Raw genomic sequence first — 26767 nt, forward strand, 5'->3', positions numbered from 1 at the left:
CACTGGAAAGGGAGTTGTTGTCGGTGGAGATGATTGGATGATGGGATGAGAGGAACCGCTGGAAGAAGAGATGATGAACCTGGGCAGAAAATATTCACGTTAATATGAGAAGACCAATTAGGGGTAAATACACTGTAGGGGAAGGGAGATGGGCTACAGCAGCACATTGATCTCTATCTCCTCATTGAGACCCCCAGGAGAGAGCGTTTCAAGGGAATAGATCCAGAAAGTCTCTCTCTGGCAGAGACGCCTGAAACGCTCGGTCCTGGGCAATGTGCTGGGGATGGACTCGATCACCCATACCTTAAGTCCTGTGGGGGACTTGTCATGGGTTTCTGCGAAGTGTCTGGGGACACTGTGTTTGTCCTTCCCTTTTTCAACCAGGCGACGATGTTCGCCAAACCTTTTCCTTAGTGGTCTGATTGTGCGTCCCGCCCCTGTGGGCTACTGTACGTGGGACACACAATCAGACCACTAAGGAAAAGGTTTGGCGAACATCGTCGCCTGGTTGAAAAAGGGAATTTCAAACACAGTGTCAATAATTGCCACTACATCTGACAACAATGGTCACTACTTTTGATTGTCCCATATACAATGCATTACAATTTCATATACCACTTTCCCACATCTACCGTATACCCCCCCTCTCTTTACACCTATATATATTCATAATATATATATATATATACATATTATATTATATATTTTTTATATATACTCTTTATATACACAATTTTTTATATCCTTATATACATTCCGCACAGGATTTTTTATATATACATTTTTTTTTTTATATATACATTTTTTTTATATATACATCTTTTATGCGTGGACACGTGAGCATGCATATATATGCAAATAGTGCATGTGTATGTGGCTATACGGGTCCGTATTTCCTTACACCTGTGACATTCCTTTTTAATTTTTTATTTTCATTTTTTAATTTTTAATTTTTTATTTTTTATTTTTAATTTGAATTTCCAACCTTCCATTAGTGATCCCGGCCATCACCATTATCCCCAGTCCCGTCGGTAATCGGCATCCCCTTTCCCAAATCTATTACAGACCCACACTTATGCCATTTACTCTTGGGACCAACCACAATATATGTCGCCAATTAAGGATCCACTTCCACAACATCCCATTCAGCTACATACACTCTTCATCCGCCCCCCCCCCCCCCCCTCATCTGCTCTCTTCTTCATCCCGGCTTTCCACACTGTTCCCTGCCTGTCACACATCCTCGAGGCGCTTTGCTGCAGTGCTAGTATCTTTTTGCCCGTACTGAGCCACCGTACCCCAGCTCCCCACACTACTGGCATATAAGCCCACATCCAATATGGCCCCTGCACGGCCTGAAGAAGGAGCGCATGCTCCGCAACGCGTCGCCGTTCAAGCACACATAGTCGACCAGGAAGTGACACCACGGCCCTCCATCCTACGGACTCACGCTGCCGGATCATCACAGAGCGATCAGCGCGTCCCGCACCAGGAGACCGCAGCTTATCCCTCGCAGCACCAGCTCCAACAGGACCTTGGGAGGACCCCCTGGACGAACTCTGCATACCCACCATTATTGAGATGCCTGTTTTTACCGTACTCCTGTGAGTAGTACTCCTGCTATTGCTAATAAAATGTTTTATTGCTACACTTAGATCGGCGCCCGGTCTTCTCTCTTCTTGTTTTGGGTCATACAGGGTTACTTCACCCTTCACTGGAGGCAGCCATCGAAGTGTTTAGCAAGCCACACCGGAGCCCACCTTGCCATACCTTGCTCTATGCATAGATACTGTATACAGTTCTGACCATCTGTTTGCGCCAATCTCTCCTCTCCTCCTTGCAAACTTTCAGAAGTTTAGCAATGGCAGCCTTCATGCTTCTCGCAGTACATATTTTCTTTAACCTCCCTGGCGGTATGATTCTTTCAGATTTTAGTTGCTGAAAGCGGTACCATTATTTTGCATGTAACTCTTGTGAATGAGCAGCCCAAACCAACTGTATACATTTATTATATATATATACATAAAAAGTACAGTAAAACTGCAGAAAAGGGCACTGGGGGGCAAACTGTGATTCTTTTTTATTTTGAACTGTATCAGTGTGTTTGGTGTGTTTCACTATTTGAATTTGCCGCCGGTTCCACCCCCCTTTGAACGTCACGTCGCAGGAGACGGAAGCCGGGGCACGGAGATGATCGGGAGGAAGAACCGCCGCTAGACACCGCCGAGACACATCGCTGGATCCCGGTGACAAGGTAAGTAACCCTGCTTATAGGATCCAGCGATGCTTCTGGCGGTACCCCGAGTGTGGCTCGGGGTTACCGATTTTGGCTCTGAAATTTAACCCCGAGCCACGCTCGGGAATACCGCTAAGAAGGTTAAAGAGAAGTATGGTTAGTTTTTTTTTTTTGGTCATACCTCTTGTGGGTAACAGGAATGCACTTCTGTGACCCAGAATCAGCCAACAGCAGGCTAAATCCCACTGTTGGCTACCATCATAGAGCCAATCCAGGCTCTGAAAGGATCCCAACCACATTGTCCAGCTCTGCCCAGATGCCTGATTGATGCCTGATTGACAGCTGACTCTGTCTCTTAGCCCGCGGTTCAAAGCCAATCAGGCATCTGACAATGTGTCGGGATCCTTCCAGAGCCTCCTGGAATGACTCTGTAATGGTAGCCAACAGTGGGCTTTAGACCCCTTACATCTGACCACTGTTGGCTGATTTTTGGGTACTCCTGTGACCCACAAGAAATGTATGACCAAACAAGCCAGCTGCTCCCACCCACTCCCAAGCCTGGCGCTTCATTGAGCACTCATGGGGCAGAGAACACTGACTGACACTTACTGCTCTTTGCTAAGAGCATATTAAGAACTGGGCTTAGAGCCGTCAGGGACAGATGCAGCAAATAGGAAAGTATGCAGTATCTCGCAAAAATGAGTACACCCCTCACATTTTTGTAAACATTTTATTATATCTTTTCATGTGACAACACTGAAGAAATGACACTTTGCTACAATGTAATGTAGTGAGTGTACAGCTTGTATAAAAGTGTAAATTTGCTGTCCCCTCAAAATAACTCAACACACAGCCATTAATGTCTAAACCACTGACAACAAAAGTGAGTACACTATTGCTCGCTTCTTCCTTTTCCCATATGGGGACCGCTGTGTCTGTGCTAATCTGAGAGGCTATCTCCGGTGAGACCCAACATTGACACAGTGAGGGGTTCAAGCAGGAGATAGTGGAACATGGAGAGTAATATATCTGCACTACCGGGGTCCTGGAGTTTGCGATTCTCTTATGAATATCCAGCATTTAGCGCATGACATTTAATCATCTGGTAAGAGTCCAATCCCCATTTATTCCACATTGTGAGTCACCCCCCCCCCCCCCCGTTATTAGGAAGGGATTCCCACACTGCCCTCGCTCCTCCCCTTCAATAAAGTCTCAAAAAACGGCCCGAGAAGGGAAGGCAGACTGGGTACGGAGTGGAGCGCCCAGGAACACGCAGCTCTCTGTGTGTGTGAGCGGAGCTGAGGCAGCCAGCAGTGGTAGTGTGCTGTATGTGCCCTCCAGGCTACAGAGAACAAGGCACTGACAAGCTCCTGGAGGAGAGTATGGAAACCAGCTGTCCTGGCTGCACCCAAGGTGGCAGTGCACCCCAGGAGGCTGCCTAGTTCGCCTAGTGGTAGCGCCGGCCTTGCCCCTAGGGTTGGGTGAATGGTTTAGGCCAAGCAGAAGTTTGGCCTGAACATCACCCATTCAGGTACTCACCTAACACCTGAACTTTCTGGGCACTTAGCGGGATGTTCGCCCACTGAACGCACAGTCGATATAGGTTGTTAAGTCTTCCCTTCTGAGAGCTAAATTAAAAAAAAAAATAATTGTAAAAAAAAAATGTAAATTAAAAAAAAAAAAAATTGGGGTAAAAACAGCTTTGGGGGGCCATTTGGGTCTGGTATGGCTTTTAAGTGGAACCTCATGACAGAATTAAGATAAAAATGGTGTGCCCCCCCCCCCCTCCCCTGAAATCCACACTAAGCCCTATTGGGTCTGGTATAGATTTTAAGGGAAACTGCACGCCCATATTTTTTTAAAAAATGGCATGCCGCCCCCCCCAAATTCATACCAGACACTTATCCGAGCATGCAGCCTGGCAGGCCAGTAAAGAGGGGGGGCGAGCGAGTGCCACCCCCTTTCTGAACCATACCAGGCTGCTTGCCCTTAACATGCAGAGGGTGCTTTGGGGTGCCCCCCAAAGCACCTTGTTCCCGTGTTGATGGGGACAAGGGCCTCCTTCCGGCAATGCTGAGCCGTGGTTGTCTGGGTCTGCGGGTGGGGTGCTTATCAGAATCTGGAAGCCCTTTTTAACAAAGGGGCCACCAGATCCTGCCCCTCCCCCATGTGAATGGATATCGAGTACAATGTACCTCTATCCGTTCACCAAAAAAGTGTCAAAAAGTAATAACCACAGGAAACAGTTTTTGACAAGTCCTTTATTAAAAAATAAAAAAAATGGTGTCCCTCAATGTAAATACATCATCAATCACGACACCCGAAAAATAGAAAAAGTAAAAAACGCTCCGCCTCCTGGGAGGCCTCCTGCTGTCTGCCTTTTCTCCGCTTTGACAGTTCTTATATAGGCAAGGGGCCGGGCCACCTGGCTACATCACCAGGTTGCATTGCCCCCCGTAAAAACCTCACGTGACGTCATGTGAAGGGGGAGGTGCCACCAGTTTAAATTCATTATTTATTTTTAGAAATGTCAGTATTGCTGCAGCAGGCTCTATACATCATACAGATGTGCCACTTTACAGGCACACCTAGAGGACCCCCCAGGCACGATATTTAAAGGATTTTTTTTTTTTTTTTTCATTTTTATTGTTTCACTTTAAGCATCATTAAAATCCCTGCTCCTTTAAAAACTTTTACTGCTCCTTTAAAAACTTTTAAAAATTTTTTTGCATTGATACATGTCGCCCAGGGCAGTACCCAGGTCCCCATACACTTTTTATGGCAATAGCATGCATATAAGCCTTTAAACTGACTTTAATAGAGTTAGCATGTTCGCTAGAACTTTTTCCCTGTTCAAGGTGTTCTGGTGCGAGCCGAACACGGGGGTGTTCGGCCCATCACTATACTAAAGTTACCACAAACAAGGCTATCATCCAGTTCCACTGTGCCTGTGGGTAAATCATCTCTGCTCAGTAGCTTTTGTACAGCCCCCATAATCAGGAGAGAACCAGGCTGGGGGGCATTTGCCCTCATGGGCTAGTCTTAATATGTTTGCCTTTTTCCCCTAAGTTTAGATTCTTTACCAGTCTGACATCAATCAGCCAGGTCCACAGTTAATGATATACGATTGGTATTATCCATGTCTTCATACCTGCAAATAGAACATGTGGCAAAATAAAAGTCTTCCTGCTTCCCATCCAATTCTAGGATGACATGTCACTAAATACCAAGAGGTGCAAAGGAAGCCAACTCTAACAGATGTGAATCTGTACCAGTCATGAAATGGCCACCTTTTTGTATTTGCCTTTCAAAGCCAAATCATTGCAGTCCTCTTATATCCATAATTGACTGGCAGTGATAACTCTACCATTACCATGGAGTGAGCTCTTTAGTAATAAAATCATAGGTAACATGTTCATTTTTCTACCAGGCAACAGTAGAAAATAATAACCTGCAAACCATGTCATTAGCATTTGGAATTTGCCTTTTTCTTTACGTGAGTTTTTAATTAAACCGTAATTAGTTACTGTTAATTAATAATGTCACTTCAGCAATCAGGAATAAATGAGAAAGTTGCCAGAATGCATACATTACTTCTTTCTTTGTCGTAGTATGAGAAGGCACCTTGTTCTTTTGCACCCAGTGACAATACAACCCGGTGACAAACCAGATATATCACATGCCGTGCATCTGTGTGAAACACGTCTGCGTGTTCATTATTGATGTAATACTTGTTCCCATTATATGTTTGTTGTTTGGCTCACAATTTAAACTTAATTAAAGCAAATAATGCATCTCATTAAAAGTTGCCATTAAAAAAAAAACAAATTAACTAGGTTAAACCGTATCTAAACACAAAAAACAAATATTGAATATATTGTACCTTCAGGGCCGGTGCTAGACTATTTTACGCCCTAGGCAAGACCAGCTACTTGCGCCCCATCTCCCCCCCCCCCCCCCCCCAAAAAAAAAAATAAAAAGGGAAGGGGCTAAAAACTTCTCTATGTCGTACCCAGTGACCCTGATCTGATGGTTCCTCAATGTTATGCTGTCATACCCAGTAACCCCCATATTCCTCCATGTCATACCTGGGGACCCTGATGTCCCTCTATGTCACGACCAGGGACCCTGATGTTTTTCCATGTCACATTCTGGGACCCCAATATTTCTCCATGTCTTGCTGTCATACCCACTGACCCCGATGTTCCTCCATGTGGCACCCAGGGACCCCCATGGTCCTCCATGTCATGCTGTCATACCCAGTGACCCCAATGTTCCTATATGTCACCCCAGGGGCCCCTGATGTTCCTCAATGTCATACCTGGAGAGACCCTGATGTTTTTCCATGTCACGCCTGGGGACCCTGATGTTCCTCCATGTCACACCTGGGGACCTCAATCCCCCATGGCACACCCAGGGACCCCAATTCCTCATGGCACACCTGGTGACCCCGAACCCCTGTTACACTCGGTGACCCCTATCACACCTGGGGACTCTGATTCTCCATGGCACACCTGGTGACCCCAATTCCCTTTCACACCAGGGATCCTCCATGTCACACCCAGGGACATGGATCCCCTCTTCTGGGGACACTCACTGGGCAGAATGAAGAGAGTGGCCTGCACTCTCCCCTTCTTCGCTGTAATTCCTTTTCCCAGGATACTCCTCTTCTGGACCACAGTGCTCACCACAGCTCCAACAGGCTCCTGGTGGAGGAAGAAGCAGCAGTCAGAGAGCTCCGCACATCCTTCATCACCAACCTCCTCAGACCATTCCGGTGCCTCGTCGGCCGTCGCTTCTGCTCCAGTAAAGGTGTCGCCCTCCAGTGCCGAGCTCCGGCTCAGGATAAGCTCTCCTCCACTCCCTGCTTAGTACCGACCCAGGGAAATGACAGCTGACCACCAGCTCAGTGCAGAGAATCACTTCCTGCCCGGGGTTTAGGCCGCTCAGCTCCAGCCAAAGAGGATCATCATGCAGGCAGCACTCTGGTGGGCTCCCTTCCTGCCTTCTGGGGCCCCCCCAAAGCCAAGGCTTGGTAGTTCCGCCACTGCCCCAGACACCTGGCATCTTCCTCTGTCCCTTCTTCTTCCCCCACTGCCGCCCCTCCCCTCAGCTCACAAGGATCATTAATAAAGGAGAGAGAGTGCCAACTCCTGGCTGCGCCCCTAGGTGGCAATTCGCCCTAGGTGGCTGCCTAGTTTGCCTAGTGGAAGCACCGGCCCTGTGTACCTTAGAAATCCTTAGGTCTGGTGGCTGTATTCATTTTCTTCTTCTCTTCTTTTCTTTCTTTTTCTTCAGTTTCAGCAAGTATAGGAAATACCTGTTGATCTTGTCAGAAATGTTTTATACTTGTGTCCTCAGAGTCCAGAGGTGGCCCCTATTAAGTCAATAGATGTACCCATAGTCATAGGTCAGGGGAGACTCAGGAGTTGTAAAGGTTTTGTGAAAGCCTAACCCTCCTGGAAGAGGGGTACCCTGGGTAAGGGTGAATTAGGAAGGCAAAAAGCTTCCTAGGGTTAATTGCCACGAGGGAAGTGTTTACTGGTTGTCTCTGTGGGTAGATGGATAAGATCAACATGTAGGCAGTTGAGCCTTATTCATTTGGCTTCCCCTTAGGGGAAAAAACAGGAATGGTGGAAGAACCTTATGCATTCATGGCACTACTTGAATCCCCCCGCTTTGGGATGCAGGAACTCTGAGACATCCCTCCTGTGAGTGGTGGGCATCTTATCTCTCCTCTCTCTGAAATATGGGGGACCGTTTGTAAATTAAGCTGAGTGCTACCTCCTTCAACAACGATTGAAGTATAGTAATATCTTTGATAATTGATTTATTAATATGTTAAAAAGCATTCCAGGTGTGGACTTCTTCTTCAAACCTCTATATGGGATTGTCTTCTGCAAAAGAATCTTGTGCCCAAGGGGCCGAGTGGGGTTTGTTGGTATAAGGCTTGAAACAGGTGTACAAAGGACCGTCAACAAGTACTTGCTAAGCTAGGATGGGTTGCCCTTCAGGGGGACTTTCAGTCATCACCATAATGAAGAGTAGTACTCCGGGTATACTGTTAGGGCAAGGGCCCTACTCATGGTTCGAGATAGATAGATAGATAGATAGATAGATAGATAGATAGATAGATAGATAGATAGATAGATAGATAGATAGATAGATAGATAGATAGATAGATAGATAGATAGATAGATAGATAGATAGATAGATAGATAGATAGATAGATAGATAGATTTTTAAACTATACAGGATTTTTATTTGTCAATTAATGTCCTCATTAGCATTATTATTTTATATGTTTTCACAAAATAATACAGTGTATATATTGGGACGCCTGCATTTACACACACATGAACTTTAATGGCATCCCAGTCTTAGTCCGTAGGGTTAAAAATTTAGTTAACCCACCCTTTGCATCTATAACAGCTTTAACTCTTCTGGGAAGGCTGTCCACAAGGTTTAGGAGTGTGTCTATGGGAAAATTTGACCATTCTTCCAGAAGCGCATTTGAGAGACCAGGCATTGATGTTGGAGGAGAAGGCCTGGCTCGCAATCTCCGCTCAAATACAGTCAGGTCCATAAATATCGGGACATCGACACAATTCTAATATTATTGGCTCTATACACCACCACAATGGATTTGAAATGCAACAAACAAGATGTGCTTTAACTGAAGACTGTCAGCTTTAATTTGAGGGTATTTACATCCAAATCAGGTGAACGGTGTAGGAATTATAACAGTTTGTATATGTGCCGCCCACTTTTTAAGGGATCAAAAGTAATGGGACAGATTAACAATCATAAATCAAACTTTCACTTTTTAATACTTGGTTGCAAATCCTTTGCACTCAATTACAGCCTGAAGTCTGGAATGCATAGACATCACCAGACGCTGGGTTTCATCCCTGGTGATGCTCTGCCTGGCCTCTACTGCAACTGTCTTCAGTTCCTGCTTGTTCTTGGGGCATTTTCCCTTCAGTTTTGTCTTCAGCAAGTGAAATGCATTCTCAATCGGATTCAGGTCAGGGGATTGACTTGGCCATTGCATAACATTCAACTTCTTTCCCTTAAAAAACTCTTTGGTTGCTTTCGCAGTATGCTTTGGGTCATTGTCCATCTGCCCTGTGAAGGGCCGTCCAATGAGTTCTGAAGCATTTGGCTGAATATGAGCAGATAATATTGCCCGAAACACTTCAGAATTCATCCTGCTGCTTTTGTCAGCAGTCACATCATCAATAAATACAAGAGAACCAGTTCCATTGGCAGCCATACATGCCAACGCCATGACACTACCACCACCATGCTTCACTGATGAGGTGGTATGCTTTGGATCATAAGCAGTTCCTTTCCTTCTCCATACTCTTCTCTTCCCATCACTCTGGTACAAGTTGATCTTGGTCTCATCTGTCCATAGGATGTTGTTCCAGAACTGTGAAGGCTTTTTTAGATGTTGTTTGGCAAACTCTAATCTGGCCTTCCTGTTTTTGAGGCTCACCAATGGTTTACATCTTGTGGTGAACCCTCTGTATTCACTCTGGTGAAGTCTTCTCTTGATTGTTGACTTTGACACACATACACCTACCTCCTGAAGAGTGTTCTTGATCTTGCCAACTATTTTGAAGGGTGTTTTCTTCACCACGGAAAGAATTCTTCGGTCATCTACCACAGTTGTTTTCTGTGGTCTTGCGGGTCTTTTGGTGTTGCTGAGCTCACCGGTGCGTTCTTTCTTTTTAAGGATGTTCCAAACAGTTGATTTGGCCACACCTAATGTTTTTGCTATCTCTCTGATGGGTTTGTTTTTTGTTTTTTTTTCAGCCTAATGATGGCTTGCTTCACTGATAGTGACAGCTCTTTGGATCTCATATTGAGAGTTGACAGCAACAGATTCCAAATGCAAATAGCACACTTGAAACGAATTCTGGACTTTTTATCTGCTCCTTGTAAATGGGATAATGAGGGAATAACACACAACTGGCCATTGAACAACTGAGCAGCCAATTGTCCCATTACTTTTGGTCCCTTAAAAAGTGGGAGGCACATATACAAAGTGTTGTAATTCCTACACCTTTTACCTGATTTGGATGTAAATACCCTTAGAGCTGAAAGTCTGCAGTTAAAGCACATCTTGTTTGTTTAATTTCAAATCCATTGTGGTGGTGTATAGAGCCAAAAAGATTAGAATTGTGTCAATGTCCCAATATTTATGGACCTGACTGTATATCCCAAAGGTATTCTATCAGGTTTAGGTCAGGAATCAGGATTCTTTGCAGGCCAGCCAAGCTCCTCCACCCCAAACTCACTCATTCATGTATTTATGGACCTAGCTTTGTGCACTGGTCCGAAACATTTGGTAGAGGTGGGATTATGGTGTGGGGTTGTTTTTCAGGGATTGGGCTTGGCCTCTTAGTTCAAGTGAAGGGAACTCTTAAGGCGTCGCCATACCAAGACATTTCAGACAATTTCATGCTCCCAACTTTGTGGGAACAGTTTGGGGATGGCCCCTCCCTCCTGTTGAGTGCCCCCATTCAGACACAAAGGTGCCGTTCGGCCCCCTCTCTCTATTGATTGGCTAACTGAGTTTGATTGACAGCAACAGGAGCCAATGGCACGGCTGCTGTGTCTAATTAGGAGAGAGAGTCCCAGATGGCTGAAGCACTCATGGACATCGCTGGATAGAGAGGGGCTCGGGTAAGTATTAGGGGGGGCTGAGGGGGGCTGCTTCACACAGAAAGCTTTTTATCTTAATGCATAGAATGCATTAAGATAAAAAACCTTGTGACTTTTCAACCCCTGTAAAGTTCATGTGCTTGTAAAGGCAGGCGTCCAAATACTTTTGGTAATATAGTATGCATATATATATATATATATATATATATATATATATATTTTTTTTTTTATTTATTTATTTATTTATATATATATATATATATATATATATATATATATATATATATATATATATATATTTATATTTATACAGTATCTCACATAAGTGAGTGCACCCCTATAATTTTTTTAAACATTTTATTATATCTTTTCATGTGACAACACTGAAGAAATGAAACTTTGCTACAATGTAAAGTAGTGAGTGTACAGCTTGTATAACAGTGTAAATTTGCTGCCCCCTCAAAATAACTCAACACACAGCAATTAATGTCTAAACAACTGGCAACAAAAGCGAGTACACCTCTAAGAGAAAATGTCCAAATTGGGCTCAATTAGCCATTTTCCCTCCCCGATGTCATGTGACTCGTTTGTGTTACAAGGTCTCAGGTGAATGGGGAGCAGGTGTGTTAAATTTTGTGTTATCGCTCTCACTCTCTCATACTGGTCAATGGAAGTTCAACATGGTACCTCATAGCAAAGAACTCTCTGAGGATCTGAAAATAAGAATTATTGCTCTACATAAAGATGGCCTAGGCTATAAGAAGATTACCAAGACCCTGAAACTGAGCTGCAGCACGGTGGCCATGACCAAACTGTGGTTTAACAGGACAGGTTCTATTTAATACAGGCATCGCCATGGTCGATCATAGAAGTTGAGTGCACATGCTCAGCATTATAACCAGAGGGTGTCTTTGGGAAATAGAGGTAGGAGTGCTGCCAGCATTGCTGCAGAGGTTGAAGGGGTATGGGGGTCAGCCTGTCAGTGCTCAAACCATAAGTCGCACACTGCATCACATTGGTCTGCATGGCTGTCATCCCAGAAGGAAGCCTCTTCCAAAGATGATGCACAAGAAAGCCTGCAAACAGTTTGCTGAATACAAGCAGACTAAGGACATGGATTACTGGAACCATGTCCTGTGGTCTGATGAGACCAAGACAAACTTATTTAGTTCAGATGGCGTCAAGTGTGTGTGGCGGCAACCAGGTGAGGAGTACAAAGACAGGTGTGTCTTGCCTACAGTCAAGCATGGTGGTTGGAGTGTCATGGTCTGGGACTGCATGACTGCTGCCGGCACTGGGGAGCTACAGTTCATTGAGGGAACCATGAATGCCAACATGTACTGTGACATACTGAAGCAGAGCATGATCAACTTCCTTTCGGAGACTGGGCCACAGGGCAGTATCCCAACATTATAACGACCCAAACACACCTCCAAGATGACCACTGTCTTGCTAAAGAAGCTGAGGGTAAAGGTGATGGACTGGCCAAGCATGTCTCCAGACCCAAACCCTATTGAGCATCTGTGGGTCATCCGCAAAGGAAAGGTGGAGGAGCGCAAGGTCTCTAACATCCACCAGCTCCGTGATGACGTCTTGGAGGTTTGGAAGAGGATTCCAGTGGCAACTTGTGAAGCTCTGGTGAACTCCATGCCCAAGAGAGTTAAGGTAGTGCTAGAAAATAATGGTGGCCACACAAAATATTGACACTTTGGGACCAATTTGGATATTGTCACTTAGGGGTATACTCACTTTTATTGCCAGCGGTTTGTTGGCTGTGTGTTGAGTTATTTTGAGGGGACAGTAAATTTACACTGTTATACAAGCTGTACACTCACTACTTTACATTGTAGCAAAATGTAATTTCTTCAGTGTTGTCACATGAAAAGATATAATAAAATATTTACAAAAATGTGAGGGGTGATTTTTTTTCTTTTTCCAACCAAATTCTATAAGACAGCTCAATATGCAAAATGCTAGTTCTTTGTTCAACGAAATGTCACTGATACCAAAATTAGCAATTTTGGTGCAAAATCAATTTTAAAGAAATCAATGGGCTCATTACTAAACATGATGGCTCCTCCATGAGCAGCGGGTCCAAAAGTCCAGTGAGCATCCCATGTGGATTCAGGCAGATGTTTATGAATGGAAATAGCATATTGCTGCTTAACAATGCCAACAAAGACTAAATAATATTCTTTTTTCAGTTTTTGAACAATTAAAAACAAGCAGCGAATGCAGAAAAAAACACTTGTATGTATAGAAATTGTGTTTGCTTTGCACACTTTGAGGAGTAATTGATAAACTCAGCTTTGTCTGGTTCATTTGAAAAATGGTGCTGCCCAACCAAATGTAATACAGAAAAGAAAATAGTTGACTGGGCAATTGTTTCGGTGACTGCGTCCAGCCTAGCAAAGGTGACTGACCAGAAAGTTATAATGCGTGCAATAAAATAGACATTTTCTGCTGCTTCAGCTTTTCCTTTAATGTATCTTGATGGTTGTTTTATCATAAGGAAAGCTGAATTTTTTCAGTGTTGTACAGAAGGATATCAACACCCTCTATCGCTGTCAAATAAAGGCACCCTGCCACCAGTGCCTTTCTCCATTATCAACTGCTAACCTGGACAGTGCAGAGGGCAAGAAATTAAATGGGTCATGTGATTATCTCCTTCCCTTTAGGCCCCAATAAATTCAGACAGGGCTTTAAATTAGGCAACAAATGTAGGCTTGGTTCACACTTGGTTCAAACTATAGATCATGGGGCCCAGGGGCGCTGATAAGGGGGGACCACCAGCCCTCTTGTAGGGGGCCCGAGTACACAGGGGGGCCCACACAGAGAGGGGGATTAGTGATGGACAACAAATACAGAAATCTTCCTTCAGCACCTGAATCTGATCTGTCCCTCTCCCTACTATCAGCTTTATCTGTTGAGAAAGACTGTTGTTCCTCACTAATCCCCCTCCCTGTGTGGGCCCCCTCCCAGCACTGGCTCTAATATTATCTCTGCTCAGGAGTTTATTTGTAACTTTGTTTCTCTCCCTCTGTCTCTCTGATCACTGAGCTCCAACTGCCCAGCCTGTATATTTTTTTCATCTCATCTTCATTTTTATTTATTAACATGGTTTTTTTTTTTTTTTTTAGATTTAGCAGGAATTATGTAAGTTATGTTATATTTGTGTCTGCTAATAGTGATTTTGTTGTAATTTCAGCTAAATATATCTTTAATATTTTCTTGGGGGGGCCCTGCCAAGTAGTCTGTATTGGGCCCCGCGATTTCTAACAGCAGCCCTGATGGGGCCCATAATGAAATTTTGATACCCCCCTATTGTTACTACACAGTCTGCAAAGGGCATTCTGCAGCACCCTCCGTACATCAGACATCAGCTGTTTTTGATTGGGAATGTCATAAATTAGTACCAAAAGCATCCTCTGCAATCCTTATTGATACCGTGATAGATTTTTCACAATAGCTCCCTATTGGGGTCCCCTTGCAGTCGCAGGCCCCACAGCAGCTGCATGGGCTGCCATGGCTATTGTTATACCACTGGTTCTCACTGTTGTTTTTGCAGTAATGCATGCAATGGGCAAAAATGGGTGTGGTTTCATCCATTCCTAATGGCACGTCAATGTAATTTACTAACAAACCTATGTCACAGTGCATCACAGCGCTAAATAGAGTAATATTGTGCTTGTAGTGCACTGCATTGAAAAACATAGTACATCCTTTTTGGTATATTTTTGGGGCATTAGGAAGCATATTCAACTAAATAAACCATCTTAATGCAATACATGCTAACACGCAGCTTAATGCATTTTTACATGCATGCATTAACACACTGTAACAGTGTGAATCCAGCTTTCAAGGAATAATTTTGTAATTTAATGTTAAAAACTCCCTTTCTCCTCCATTCGGCAGATGTAGGCATTTTAGTTTTGGTGTAATATGCTCTAAGGCAGAAGTCTCCAAACTTTCTAAACAAAAGGCCAGTTTACTGTCCTTCAGACTTTAGGAGGGCTGGACTGTGGTCATTGGGAATGTCCCATCATTGTTGTCATTGGGCAGTGGTGTCAATGGGAGGAATTGTGCCCAATAATTTGTGTCATTGGGAGGAATTGTGCCCCATTATCAGAGATGTATAGTAACGAAGTAGAACTACTTAAGTACTGTACTTAAGTACCGAAATGCGGTATCTGTACTTTCCTAGAGTAGAATTTTTTTCTCCTACTTCTACTTTTACTTCACTACATTTTTTCGATGATTTCAATACTTCTACTCAAGTATTTTTTTTTTGTGCTGCATAGTTACTAGTTACTTTTAAAAAAATTACCGCTGCCAGAACAGTAGATGGCAGGTTGCATAAAGCTCAAAAAAATGTGTATAATGTCATTTGTAAATCAGCGCATACGAAAATAAAGGCTGTGTATAATAAAAGCTGCTATACCAAATCTTTCCAATAAAGAGAAAATATGAAACAAACAAATGGTGCTACAGCGCTTAAAGTGCATCAAGAAACTGATAAAAAACACAGGTTAATCATTTGAATAAATCATTTGAAATAATAAAAAACAATATGATGTTCAAACTTTTGACTTCTTTCTTTAATAACTACATAACACAGTACTTCTACTTCTACTTTCAGTACTTGAGTAGAATTTTTTTTTCAAAACTACTGGTACTTTTTACTTTTAGTACTTAAGTAACAAATTTTTTGAAAAAACTACTTGCAATACTTAAGTAAAAAAAATGTTGAATACTTTAGTACTTCTATTTAAGTAACTTTTTCTGCGAGCACTTCCACTTCTACTCAAGTCACTTTTTGATCGAGCACTTGTACTTTTACTCAAGTAGAAATTTCGAGTACTTTATACAAGTCTGCCCATTATTGGTGTCATTGGGAGGAATTGTGCCTCATCCATTGTGTCATTGGGAGGAATTGTGCCCCATCGTTGGTGCCATTGGGAGGAATTGTGCCCCATCCATTGTGTCATTGGGAGGAATTGTGCCCCATCCATTGTGTTATTGTGAGGAATTGTGCCCCATCCATTGTGTTATTGGGAGCAATCTTGCCCCATCATTGGTGTCATTGGGAGGAATTGTGCCCATCCATTGTGTCATTGGGAGTAATCGTGCCCCATCATTTGTGTCATTGGGAGGAATTGTGCCCCATCATTGGTGTCATTGGGAGGAATTGTGCCCCATCATTGGTGTCATTGGGAGGAATTGTGCCCCATCATTGGTGTCATTGGGAGAAATTGTGCCCTTCATTGGTGTCGGTGAATGAAATATTAAAAGATAAAAACAAGCAAAGGGCAGCATCTGGCCCTCAGGCTGCAGTTTGAAGACCACTGCTCTAAGGTGTATAAATAAACAGAAACAGTAAGATATGCCTTAAATGGTTTTCCTGATTTTTAGTTACAATGGTAAGTGATATATTACCATTACCAACTGATACTGTATGTGTACCAACTAACATGCTAACCAATCACCAGGCTTCGCATCGTCAACCAACGCATCCTTTTCACTATTTACATGTTACCAACTGAGGGTGAAAGTAAACTGGGAGAGAAGAACCCTCGCTCACTGACAAAACAGGTGATCAGGGGGTGCGGGGCCTAGTGCATCTGTAACATGTTACATGTTACACCCTGAGCATCCTGAATATAGGTGTAATATGTAAAAAGTTACAAAAGGTAACTTATCCTTAAAATTTCCTAAAAAAAAAAAAAGAAAAGAAAATAGCAAATAGTTGGGCTTTAAAAGAGCTCTTGTGGAATACAATTACCCACTATTAACTACTGCCTACTATCAGCTGAGGAAGCAGAGCCCCTCCAGGCTCAGGAAGCATCCCAACAATATTGTTGGGATCCATCCTGCTACCTGATCGTCAGCTGGCTCTGCCTCTCAGCTCGTAGCTGAGAGGTGGAGCCAGCTGCACCCACCCCCTCCCAAGGTCCACACTCCAGTGAGCACTGGAGGGGAAGCACAGAGCGGTGATTGACAGTCACAGCCCTCCACTTGGAGCAGACTGAGAACTGAGTGATCAGCGGTCATTTGATTGCTCTGTTCTCAGTCCTTGTGGGACAGCTGCAGAATCACACAGATGCTGCAACATGGAGACGAGAATATATGTTTATTTTTTATTAAATCCCATGCTTCTCCTTTACGGAAGTATGGAAGCTGCTGTACCTTTGTTCACCTTCCTGGCTGGAAATATGATCCAATGGCTTTAGTACTTTAAACATTGAGGCATTATGGCATCACCGTTACCTAAGAACCAAGATAGTGTGAGCCACTCAGGCTGTATGTGAATGAAGTCCTGTGCCCACCGCTGTGAGTGCTGGTCGGAAAGGGCGCTCATCTGTAGAACTGCCCCTGTGGGAGTTGCTGAATGTAGTCTTTTCTGGTCCTCTCTCTGATTATCCTGCAGCTAGACACTTGGGTATTTTCACACGACCATCTGCACACGACCATCCGCTCATTATCCAATGACCAGTCTAGGGTGTTTGGTTTTTTGTATTTATTGGTTGAACTTGGATAGGAGGGATTAGTGGGATACTCCAACTTGAACTATGCACAGAATAGGACAGCTCTCACTTGACCTCACTGGATTGAACTGAATAGCAGACCCTCTGCTGAACCATACTGCATTTGTATGGAAGGAAAATAATCCTTTGCTCGCTCTGGCAGCAGAGTCAGTGATCACGGACTCTTCAGGATGCTAACCAGTATCCTCTTCAGCTTGCACCCGTCCACTGACTTCACTAGCTTGAAGAGATGGCCCTCACCGTCTAGGCCCCTAGACTTTGATCTGTACTTACAGCAACCAGAACAGATCCTTCCAGGTATATCCCACTCTCAGTCAGCTCTGAAGGACATCTGGATTGCAGATTCTGTAACTCCGGCCCTCAGGTCGTCCAACTGAGTCTGCATGGCAGTCTGTACCGAGGAGGGGAAGAAGCGCCCTCCCTCCTGGGACCCCACTCTCCAGCCGAAAACCGCTTGCACACATCCTCTCTTGGTATAAATACAGTCACCCAGCATGCCTTGAGGAACTTTCCTCTGCCAATGGTCAGGTCTGTATTCAAACCCATGCTCCCATTTGTCAGGTTTCCTCCCACTGTCCAATAAGTCCCGTCCTATTGGACCGGTGTGAAACAGGCAGACAACATAAGCAGCATCTTATCACACTGAGCAGACACTATCAATGAATCACTGCTCCCTGTTAGGCAGAGAGTACTTAAATATGCCTGACAGTTCCCCTGGTAAGCAGGGAAACCCAAAAACGATGCACTCTCTAGCACCTTCCTAAGAGGGGGCTACATGTCTATGCTCCAGGTAATGGTAGAGATTGATAGGTGTCCCAGAAACCGCACATGGCATGTCTCAGCCTGGACCCCCACCAGGCCACGCTCAAACACATTTTACTCCGCCCACTGGACCGTACTCATGGGTAAGCTCCAGTGGGCAGAGTTGAACGTGTTGGGGGATGTGGCCTGGTGGGGTCTAGGCTGAGACTGCCATTCACTATTTTACAGCAGACTCAGGTCCCCTATCACTATCTACCATCACCCTTACCTAATCATTGTAGTTTTGGATCAGTGAATCAGAAAGTTTTAAATCCATAGACAGCCAGGCAACTAGCATTTTTAGTGGAATGTCAGCTGCTAAGTGAAAAAACAGGGGTGAAATATATCTACAGGCAAAGTAGAAAAACCTTTTTGAATTATTTTATCCAACTTTTCTACGGTTACTTTATTTATGCTCTTGGATCCAGCACAGTCTATTTTAATTTACCGTTCCGTCATTGTAATTATTGTTTTGTTAGAAATAGCGGTATGAAATGATGACTCCTCTCTGACTGCAAAGAAATGTACATTAAAGTCGCCAAAGCTATAAAATTCTATTTTATGTCAAGAATTAATTTACAGATATTCCCATGTACGGAAATTAGTGAGCATATGGTGACAGCAAAACTGACATATGGTCATTGTTATTTAGTTTTATTGCATTAAAATAATATAATTTAAAAGTTATTGGTGCATGTGAGCAAAACATATGTGCCACAATTAGCGACAGCGCTCATTAAAGGACTTTTTATGTGTTTGTCATGACTTTCTTATGTCTGTAGAGAGCTTGACTTCCTGCGAGTTCTGTTTTGGCTCAATTGGATCTGATTGCCCCTTTCATGAGGAAATGATTATCGTTATATGTTTCGTGTCTTCTTCATGGCTTGTTTTATTTATTTCAACCACTTTCCAATCTCCATGGAAAGTTCAGATAAAGAATAATTGCAGGCATCGGCCAGCTTGGATCGATGTAACTGTGTATGTAACATACCTGGCCAAGGCCATTGGAAGCTGGAAATCACTGAAATAGACACCGTTACTCCAGTAATCTCCACTTGCTTCTGGGTCCCATGGCTGCTCTTCTGCATTGTGAACACAGGAAGTTGTCTACTCGGTATGGACGCCATTCAGAGAATGCTTTGCATTTTCAAAATTAATGCAAAGTATTCTCTGATTGGAGGATGAGAGTTGGAAAAGGGACATCCTGCTCTCCATCGCATCCAATCAAAGAACACTTCGCATTCTTTTATTTTTCATCCAAAAAAAAACTTTTATTGGTTACATACAGCCCAAACCAACGAAGCTAACCACATATGCTGTATATTTTACACAAATATATCAGATTCGTGCCGAGAGTGACCACAAAATGTAGGTATCAGAAAGCAAACAACCCAAATACAATGCAGCTTACATAAAAAGAAAAAGGACATGCCCTTGTCAACACTATTCCCATACTAAATTAAAATTGAATAATCAGCCAGCACCGAAGTCAGGAAGCCGGTCCATGGTGAGATCCGCCAGGGCAAGCCCAAGTACATCTAACCATGGATCCCAGAGTGTTCCCAGAGTGTTTCATATTTACGTGGACACCCCCTATGCTGGTAAATAAGCCTTTCCATTTGAGTGGTGTTTCCCACAGCAGCCACCCACTCTTTAACCTATCCATCTTTAATCTATCCAATTTCCAATGTATCATTATCATTTTACAAATAAGGTTCTAGTTGTAGCCTCTCTAGTATGATTCTCCAATTCAAAATAGATAAGGCAAACAAGATTTGGAGCCAAAAGAAAGGGACACTTGAAATACCTTGTTCATGCTGTCCACCACCCCCCTTCATTATGGGTGCAATTTGGGGCACCTCCATAATAAGTGGATCAAATCACAATGGTCCCGTCTACACCTAGTGCACATTGATGTAGACAGCAGTCCCATAGTATATAATCTGTGAGGGGTATAGTACACTCTCAAAAGAATATACACTTTGCATTCTTTGAATGGCACCCATGCTGAGCAGCTGACTTCCATGTATCAGGCTGGCTTCTCAATGTGGGAACCATGATTTCCAGCTTTCAGGGGCTTTTTCGGGTGTGTAGTATAGATAGTTACATTTGTCCAAGATGGCCAATGTAATTATGTATAATTTGGAGATGCCTGCCTTTGAATTGTATGATACCATTGCTGACATGGTATACAGTAAATGACCAAGAGGTGGAAGGCAGATAAAATAGCTTTTCCATGTAAGTGTCACAGCTCTAATATCTATAGTTGCCGGACATACAGTGTTAGCTGTAGCATCTGGTGTAAAGAAATGCACCCTCCTAGAGGCAGGTAGAGTATAGTTTGCTCTGTCTGCTTATCAGGGGAGCCTGATCATTAGTTGCATGTATCCATGTGTGATTCATCTTGTCTGAGAGAGTGTCCCCACTGTATCCAATGGGGAGGCCTGTTGGACAGTGGAGAAAACCCAGCCAGTGACACACAGGCTTTTGTAGCTGTCCCAGTGGGTTGGCACAGACAGTGATGCATCCTGGGATAGGCTATAAAAGTCAAGGGCACATGTGGCAAGAGATCTTTGGGTGGGAAGCCAAGTCCCAAAAGGAGGGTACGGCTGCCTCTCCTTTTGCAGCTGGGAAAGGTGGTCACAGGCAGTCAGCTTGGTAAACCTGAAGGTGTGGCTGAACACAGAGGTCCAGTGGATGCTGGCAAGTGGAGTTAGGAGGCAATGGTGACTCTGGAAAAACAGTGTCCGTGAGTACAGAGGAACTTGCCCAGGGGTCTGCCAGGAAGGGTCAGCGGACGGGTGTCAGCACACAAGCATTGAGAGAAAGGGGGTGCCAGTTTCAGAACCCTGAAAAGAATATTCACACAGGGACATTTAAAGTACCTTCATTTAGTGGCAAAGTGAAGCAGTGGCCTTGCTGCATTCTACAGTGAGCTGTCCCTCAGATTGTGAAATTAATAGTTAATAGTTGGAGTATCCCACTCATCCCTTCTCCTATCCAAGTTCTCAATAAAACCACAAAAACCAACATAACCTGGATTGATTATTGACTGAGCCAAGAACTTTTAATGTTGTTATCTGCTGTCCGTTGCTAAGGGTAACCCAGGGGAATCCAGAAGGTTTAATTCTCAGCAGTCCTCTAGGGGCAGTGCTACACTTCAAAGGACAGCGAAGTGATCCTGACACAACATACACCTCATCAGAGCCAACTTTGGTTGACGCACCAAAAATGTAAAAAAAACTCTCTGCCTGGAGATCTGTAGTGCCCAGTGATCTGTGGTGGGTTGCTTTTCAGAGGGTTTTTTACAGGCAATGTGGAGGCATTATGTTGCCTACTCATTGCCTTTTTTAACCCCTATAAACCCACATCACCGTTCTGCAACTTCATGCATTGCATGTGATTGCATTGCAACCCCTGCAGTTGCATGTTGTGAATGGGGGATCATTTTTGTTGTGCTCCAATGTAAAGCATCATGGCTGTGGCATGTGTACTCCCCCGTCCACTGCCTTTGCAGCTTAAGGGAAAGCAGTTGGATTGCAGTAAAAACAAGGAAAATGAATGGCACAGGAAGGACGGATGGAATGATAAAAAAAAGTCTATTGGGTGACAAGTCTGTGTACATTGAGTCCATTTAGTCCATATACTAAAATTTCATCAGGAAATCTGAATAACATTAGCAGCAGCTCCCTATCGAGCCAAGCAGACTCTTTAGGACATAAAAAGGAATGCAAGGGGGCTCCAGACTAAGTATAGCAATTAAAACGGTAGTAAACCACAGCTTTTTTTTATTTTAATACCCTGCAAGACATCCTAGCACAATATGAAATACTTACCTTAGAATGAAGCCTTCCAGCTTCATCCGGTCTTCTTTCTGGGTTTGTCTGATTGGCCGGGCCGCGATGACGTCACTCCTGCGCATGCGCACAGAAGTCACGGACCGCGGCACAGAGCTCTGAAGGGATGGCACGGTATCCCGTCCCTTCGGAGTGCAGGCGCCGGTGACATCACTGGATGCATGCTGTGTGAAAATCTCCTAAGCAGTGCAAGTTTAGGAGATGTTCACTGTATCTACAGGTAAGCCTTAATATAGACTTACCTGTAGGTACAAGTTAAAAAAAAAAGAGTTTATTTCCACTTTAAAGTTAAGGAATTTATTAAAAAGGCCAAATGGCAACTCATATTTAAAAAAGAGCAAACAAGTATATGTCTAAACGGCTTTAGTAGCTTGCATTCCCATGGTCATCTTCTTGGTCAAGGTGTATGCGGTTCCTGTGACTGGTGTGTCCAGTAGATGATGGAGGAGAGCTCCTCCATCCATCCAGGCTTTAAAACAAATGTATTTGTCTTTCATTGCTACACTTAGTCTAGTGTGCCCTTGTGTTCCTTTTTTTGTCCTGCAAGGTGGTAAAAATGCAGCTCAACCACATATTTTTTTGCCGCCTCCCAACTGTAAGTATAAACCTAGTCAACCAGATTTGTAGAAAGATTTCCTGATATTTCATTGGTTTATCTTCCATGGCCATTGTAGATACAGATACGGCTTAATGGTCTGTTTCTAACACTCATATAAAATATTATTTTGCAGATGACAACGAATGCCAAAACGCCACCTACATCTGCGGAGATCATGCCAACTGCACAAACACCAATGGAAGCTATTACTGCATGTGCGCCCCTGGGTATATTTCAAGCGGCCTGGAGAGATTTATGACCAATGACGGGACATACTGCCAGGGTAAGTGGCTATGCATGACTCATAATTTACCCGTGCGTTTGTCCTTTCTAATCTATATTCCAGCTAATCAATTATTCATCTGAATTAATATGATTATTAATATTGTCCATTCCAGTTTTATGTTTGCACTCCGGCAACAAATGGGCACAGGGGATCTATTACTCAAACACTGCAATCCCTGTTAAGGCGTTTGATTAAAGCTACTCTCCCGGGAGATGCAAAAATACTAACCTTGCTCCCTCTGATTATTCATTCTATAGAAAAAAATAAAATGTACCTATAGAATAGGAAGGGAGGGGGTTATTTTTTTGCTGGTGATGGACTCTAAAGCTGAACTCTGGACATAAATCATATACATAGAAAATTGGTGTTTTATTTGCTGAGCCTTCACAATCACACTCCCAAGACCCACAGCTGCCACATACAGCTGTCCATTGATGAATTAAGGAATTAGAAGATGTGGCGGTACACAATTGACTGTTGGGATTTCGTAAAGCACACACATGTGCATGGACATGTGCTCCTAATGTACATGGTTCAAACCAGAAACTGCTCACACCAGGTGCAGTTGGAATGCGTTGGGCAGACTTGCCCAGTGCAGTCCCACCATAAGACAAGAAAAGTTAGTGTCTTCTATCAGGCCAGTTCTCTTCACTTCACTGTGGTTGTGTGCAATGAAAAATAGGGCACAGCGCAATGCAATTAATTGCTACAACTTAAAATGGGTCTCCACCCCCCCCTTTTTTTTTTTAATCCTTGCTTACCTGGTTGTGGGTCCTGCACATGTAATATACTCACCCACCCAGTGGATTCAGCACTGTCCTGCTGAGATCCACTTCATTTTTGTCCCCCTGCTTGGTCCCATGTCACCATCCTCTTTGGTGACATCATCGGAAAGCTGCCAGCTCTTCTGGGTCAAGCCAGTGGCTTTTTAGGGTTGGAGATCATGCTGGACTGACTCGATTAGTCACTGATTGTAGGGAAGTGATAATGTGGTTGTATAGGAAGAATTCCCTTCCAAGATGTGTGTCCAACTTGAAAAAAGGTGGTAGTGAGCCCTATGGGAGCTTGGGTTGCTGCCTCAGGGTACAGCCTTACCACCGATTCCGTATGTAACCTTTGAAGAAGATAGAAAGGAGCACCCGGTCTCCAGTAAATGTAGGTTTGAAATTTGGTTTAAAGACATTCATTGAAGGTAGCAACAAGTGATATTAAGCCAATGAATTTTGGGGGAACAGAGACTCCCCCTTCTCCACGTCTGTTGCTGTATGGTTAAAGATAGGGAAAGATGCCAAAAAAGGTGTGCCTACTGCCTATAGCACAAGGATCAGACGGATAGAGTTCCAGCTGTGAATACAGAGGCAGCATTGAGGGTTCAGCCGGTGGTTTCCTAATGATGTGTTGCCTGGGCCGCTCCCCATTCTCCTTTCTCAATGAAGGCTGATGCCTCCTGGGATATGTGACAGACATATTCCAGGGGGCAGAGCAAGCAATGTGCACAGGGGGCGGGCCAGAGCATTTTCATGAAAAAAGAAAACAAAAAAAGAAAAAGATAAGAATGCCCAATTTGGCGAGAAGAAGGGGTGGAGAGGAGGGAACATCCTGTTAAGGGTGAAGACCCACTTTAATAAAATTTCACCAACTGTTGCCAATTGAACCTACTGTAACTTAAAACAACTTTGTTGCTTTAAATAAAAAAGCAAAAGAAATGTAAAAAGATTCCATGCAAAGTAGAATTATAATTTTCTCTTTATATGGCTGTTTTCCTAACACTTTTTTTCATTCTTAATGTGGTGGCAGTCACTTTCATGACTTGAATGACTTTTGAGATAATCTTAGTGTTATGGCAGGTCAGATCTATCCCATAGATTGCAGTGAGAGAGGGGAACAGTGTAGCCCAGTCACTGCACAATATAATATTTACATATATATCTATATATATATATATATATATATATATATATAAATATATAGATATATGAAATCATCCAAAATGTCTTGGTATGCTGATGCCTTAAGAGTGCCCTGCACTGGAACTAAGGGGCCAAGCCCAACCCTTAAAAAAACCACTCCACACCATAATCCCCCCTTTACCAAGAGATTTCGACCAGTGCACAAAGCAAGGTCCATAAAGACATGGATGAGTGTGTTTGGGATGGAGGGACTTGACTGGCCTGCACAGAGTCCTGACCTCAACCCGATAGAACATCTTTGGGATGAATTAGAGCGGAGACTGCGAGCCAAGCCTTCTCGTCCACATCACTGCCTGACCTCACAAATGTGCTTATGGAAGAATGGTAAAACATTTCCATAGACACACTACTAAACCTTGTGGACAGCCTTCCCAAAAGAGTTGAAGCTGTTAGAACTGCAAAGGGTGGGCCAATTCAATATTGAACCTGACGGACTAAGACTGGGATGCCATTAAAGTTTATGTGCGTGTAAAGGCAGGCGTCCCATTACTTTTGACTATATATATATATATATATATATATATATATATATATATTGTACTGGTATGTACTTTGGATATTTTTCCAATAAAGAAAGAATTGTGCAGCAATCCCTGTGGACTTTTTCTCTTATATATATATATATACCGTAAATAGGCACAGTGGCTTAGAGGTTAGCACTTCTGCCTTGCAGCACTGGGGGTCCTTGATTTGAGTTCCTGTTAAGACACCGTCTGCATGGAGTTTGCATGTTCTCTCTGTGCAGGGACAGCCCTACCATTGGTCCCGATGGGTCCATTGGACCCAGGCGGCACTTGGAGAGGGGCGGAAAATTCCCCATCTCATACTGCAAACTGATGAGTATGAGGAGGCAGAGTGTTTCCTCCAGGGAACGACCCTTACATGATCGTGGTGTGCGCGATGACGTCAGACATCAGCACACTCCATCTCACGCAGGGCAGGCTGGATCTTCTAGGGTTGGTGAGCGTGGCAGACACAGGAGTGACAGGAGGACTGAGGACAGACAGTAGGTGTTTGGTGGACTGGTCCAGCGATGAGTTATGGAAGAAAATAACAGTATATATAATATTTTCTACATTTTATACTTACTGTATATAAAATAATGGATGTGGGGGCCGTTTGGTAGGTTTTATTTTTTTTTTGGGGGGGGGGGTTGGGGGGGGTTGGGGGGGGGCAGCATTTCATTCTCAGACCCAGGCAGCACAACCTCTTGGGCCAGCCCTGTCTCTGTGTATGCTTGGGTTTCTTACCACAATTTTAAGGATAGGTTAACCACTTGCCGACCGCCGCACGACTATCTACGTCGGCGGTCAACCCCTCACAGGCAAAGCGACGTAGGTCTACGTCGGTAGCCTGTGAGGGTCTAGGGAGCGAGCGCGCGCCGCCGGAGGCACGCTCCCGCTCCCGAGTGGTCACGGACCCCCCCGCGCGTGTGACCGGCGGACCCGATGTCCGCCGGTCACTCTGCAATCGTCGGGGGAGAGGGAGAAAGTCAGGCGGCTAATGTAAACAAGCTGCCTGTCATTCTCCCCTGTGTATGAAGGATGATCATACGGTTTTACTATGTAGAACCGTTGATCACTGTTTATACATCTGAAGCCACAGCCAATCACAGTAGAAAGCACGCCCCTAGGGACACACATAGCCCCTCCCTTTCAAAAAAAGTTAACTGCCAGTGTATTTTTACAGTAACAGTGCATATGTATAGCACTGATTACTGTAGAAATGTCACTGGTAACCCCAAAAGTGTCAAAAATGTCAGTCAAGGGTCCGATCTGTCCGCCGCAATGTCGCAGTACCG

General features: G+C 43.9%; 1 protein-coding gene across 1 annotated transcript in view; it reads left to right on the forward strand.

Annotated features, from left to right (window-relative positions):
- ADGRL4 (adhesion G protein-coupled receptor L4) overlaps positions 1 to 26767 on the forward strand; it is a 294420-nt gene that overhangs the window by 109302 nt on the left and 158351 nt on the right. The window contains exon 3 of the mRNA XM_082265059.1: positions 22844 to 22993. Within this exon, the coding sequence (XP_082121185.1) occupies positions 22844 to 22993 (150 nt within the window). The remainder of the gene's footprint in view (positions 1 to 22843; positions 22994 to 26767) is intronic.

The sequence above is a fragment of the Pelophylax lessonae genome (assembly GCF_965119305.1).
Source record: "Pelophylax lessonae genome assembly, chromosome: 8".
Classification (NCBI taxonomy): domain Eukaryota; kingdom Metazoa; phylum Chordata; class Amphibia; order Anura; family Ranidae; genus Pelophylax; species Pelophylax lessonae.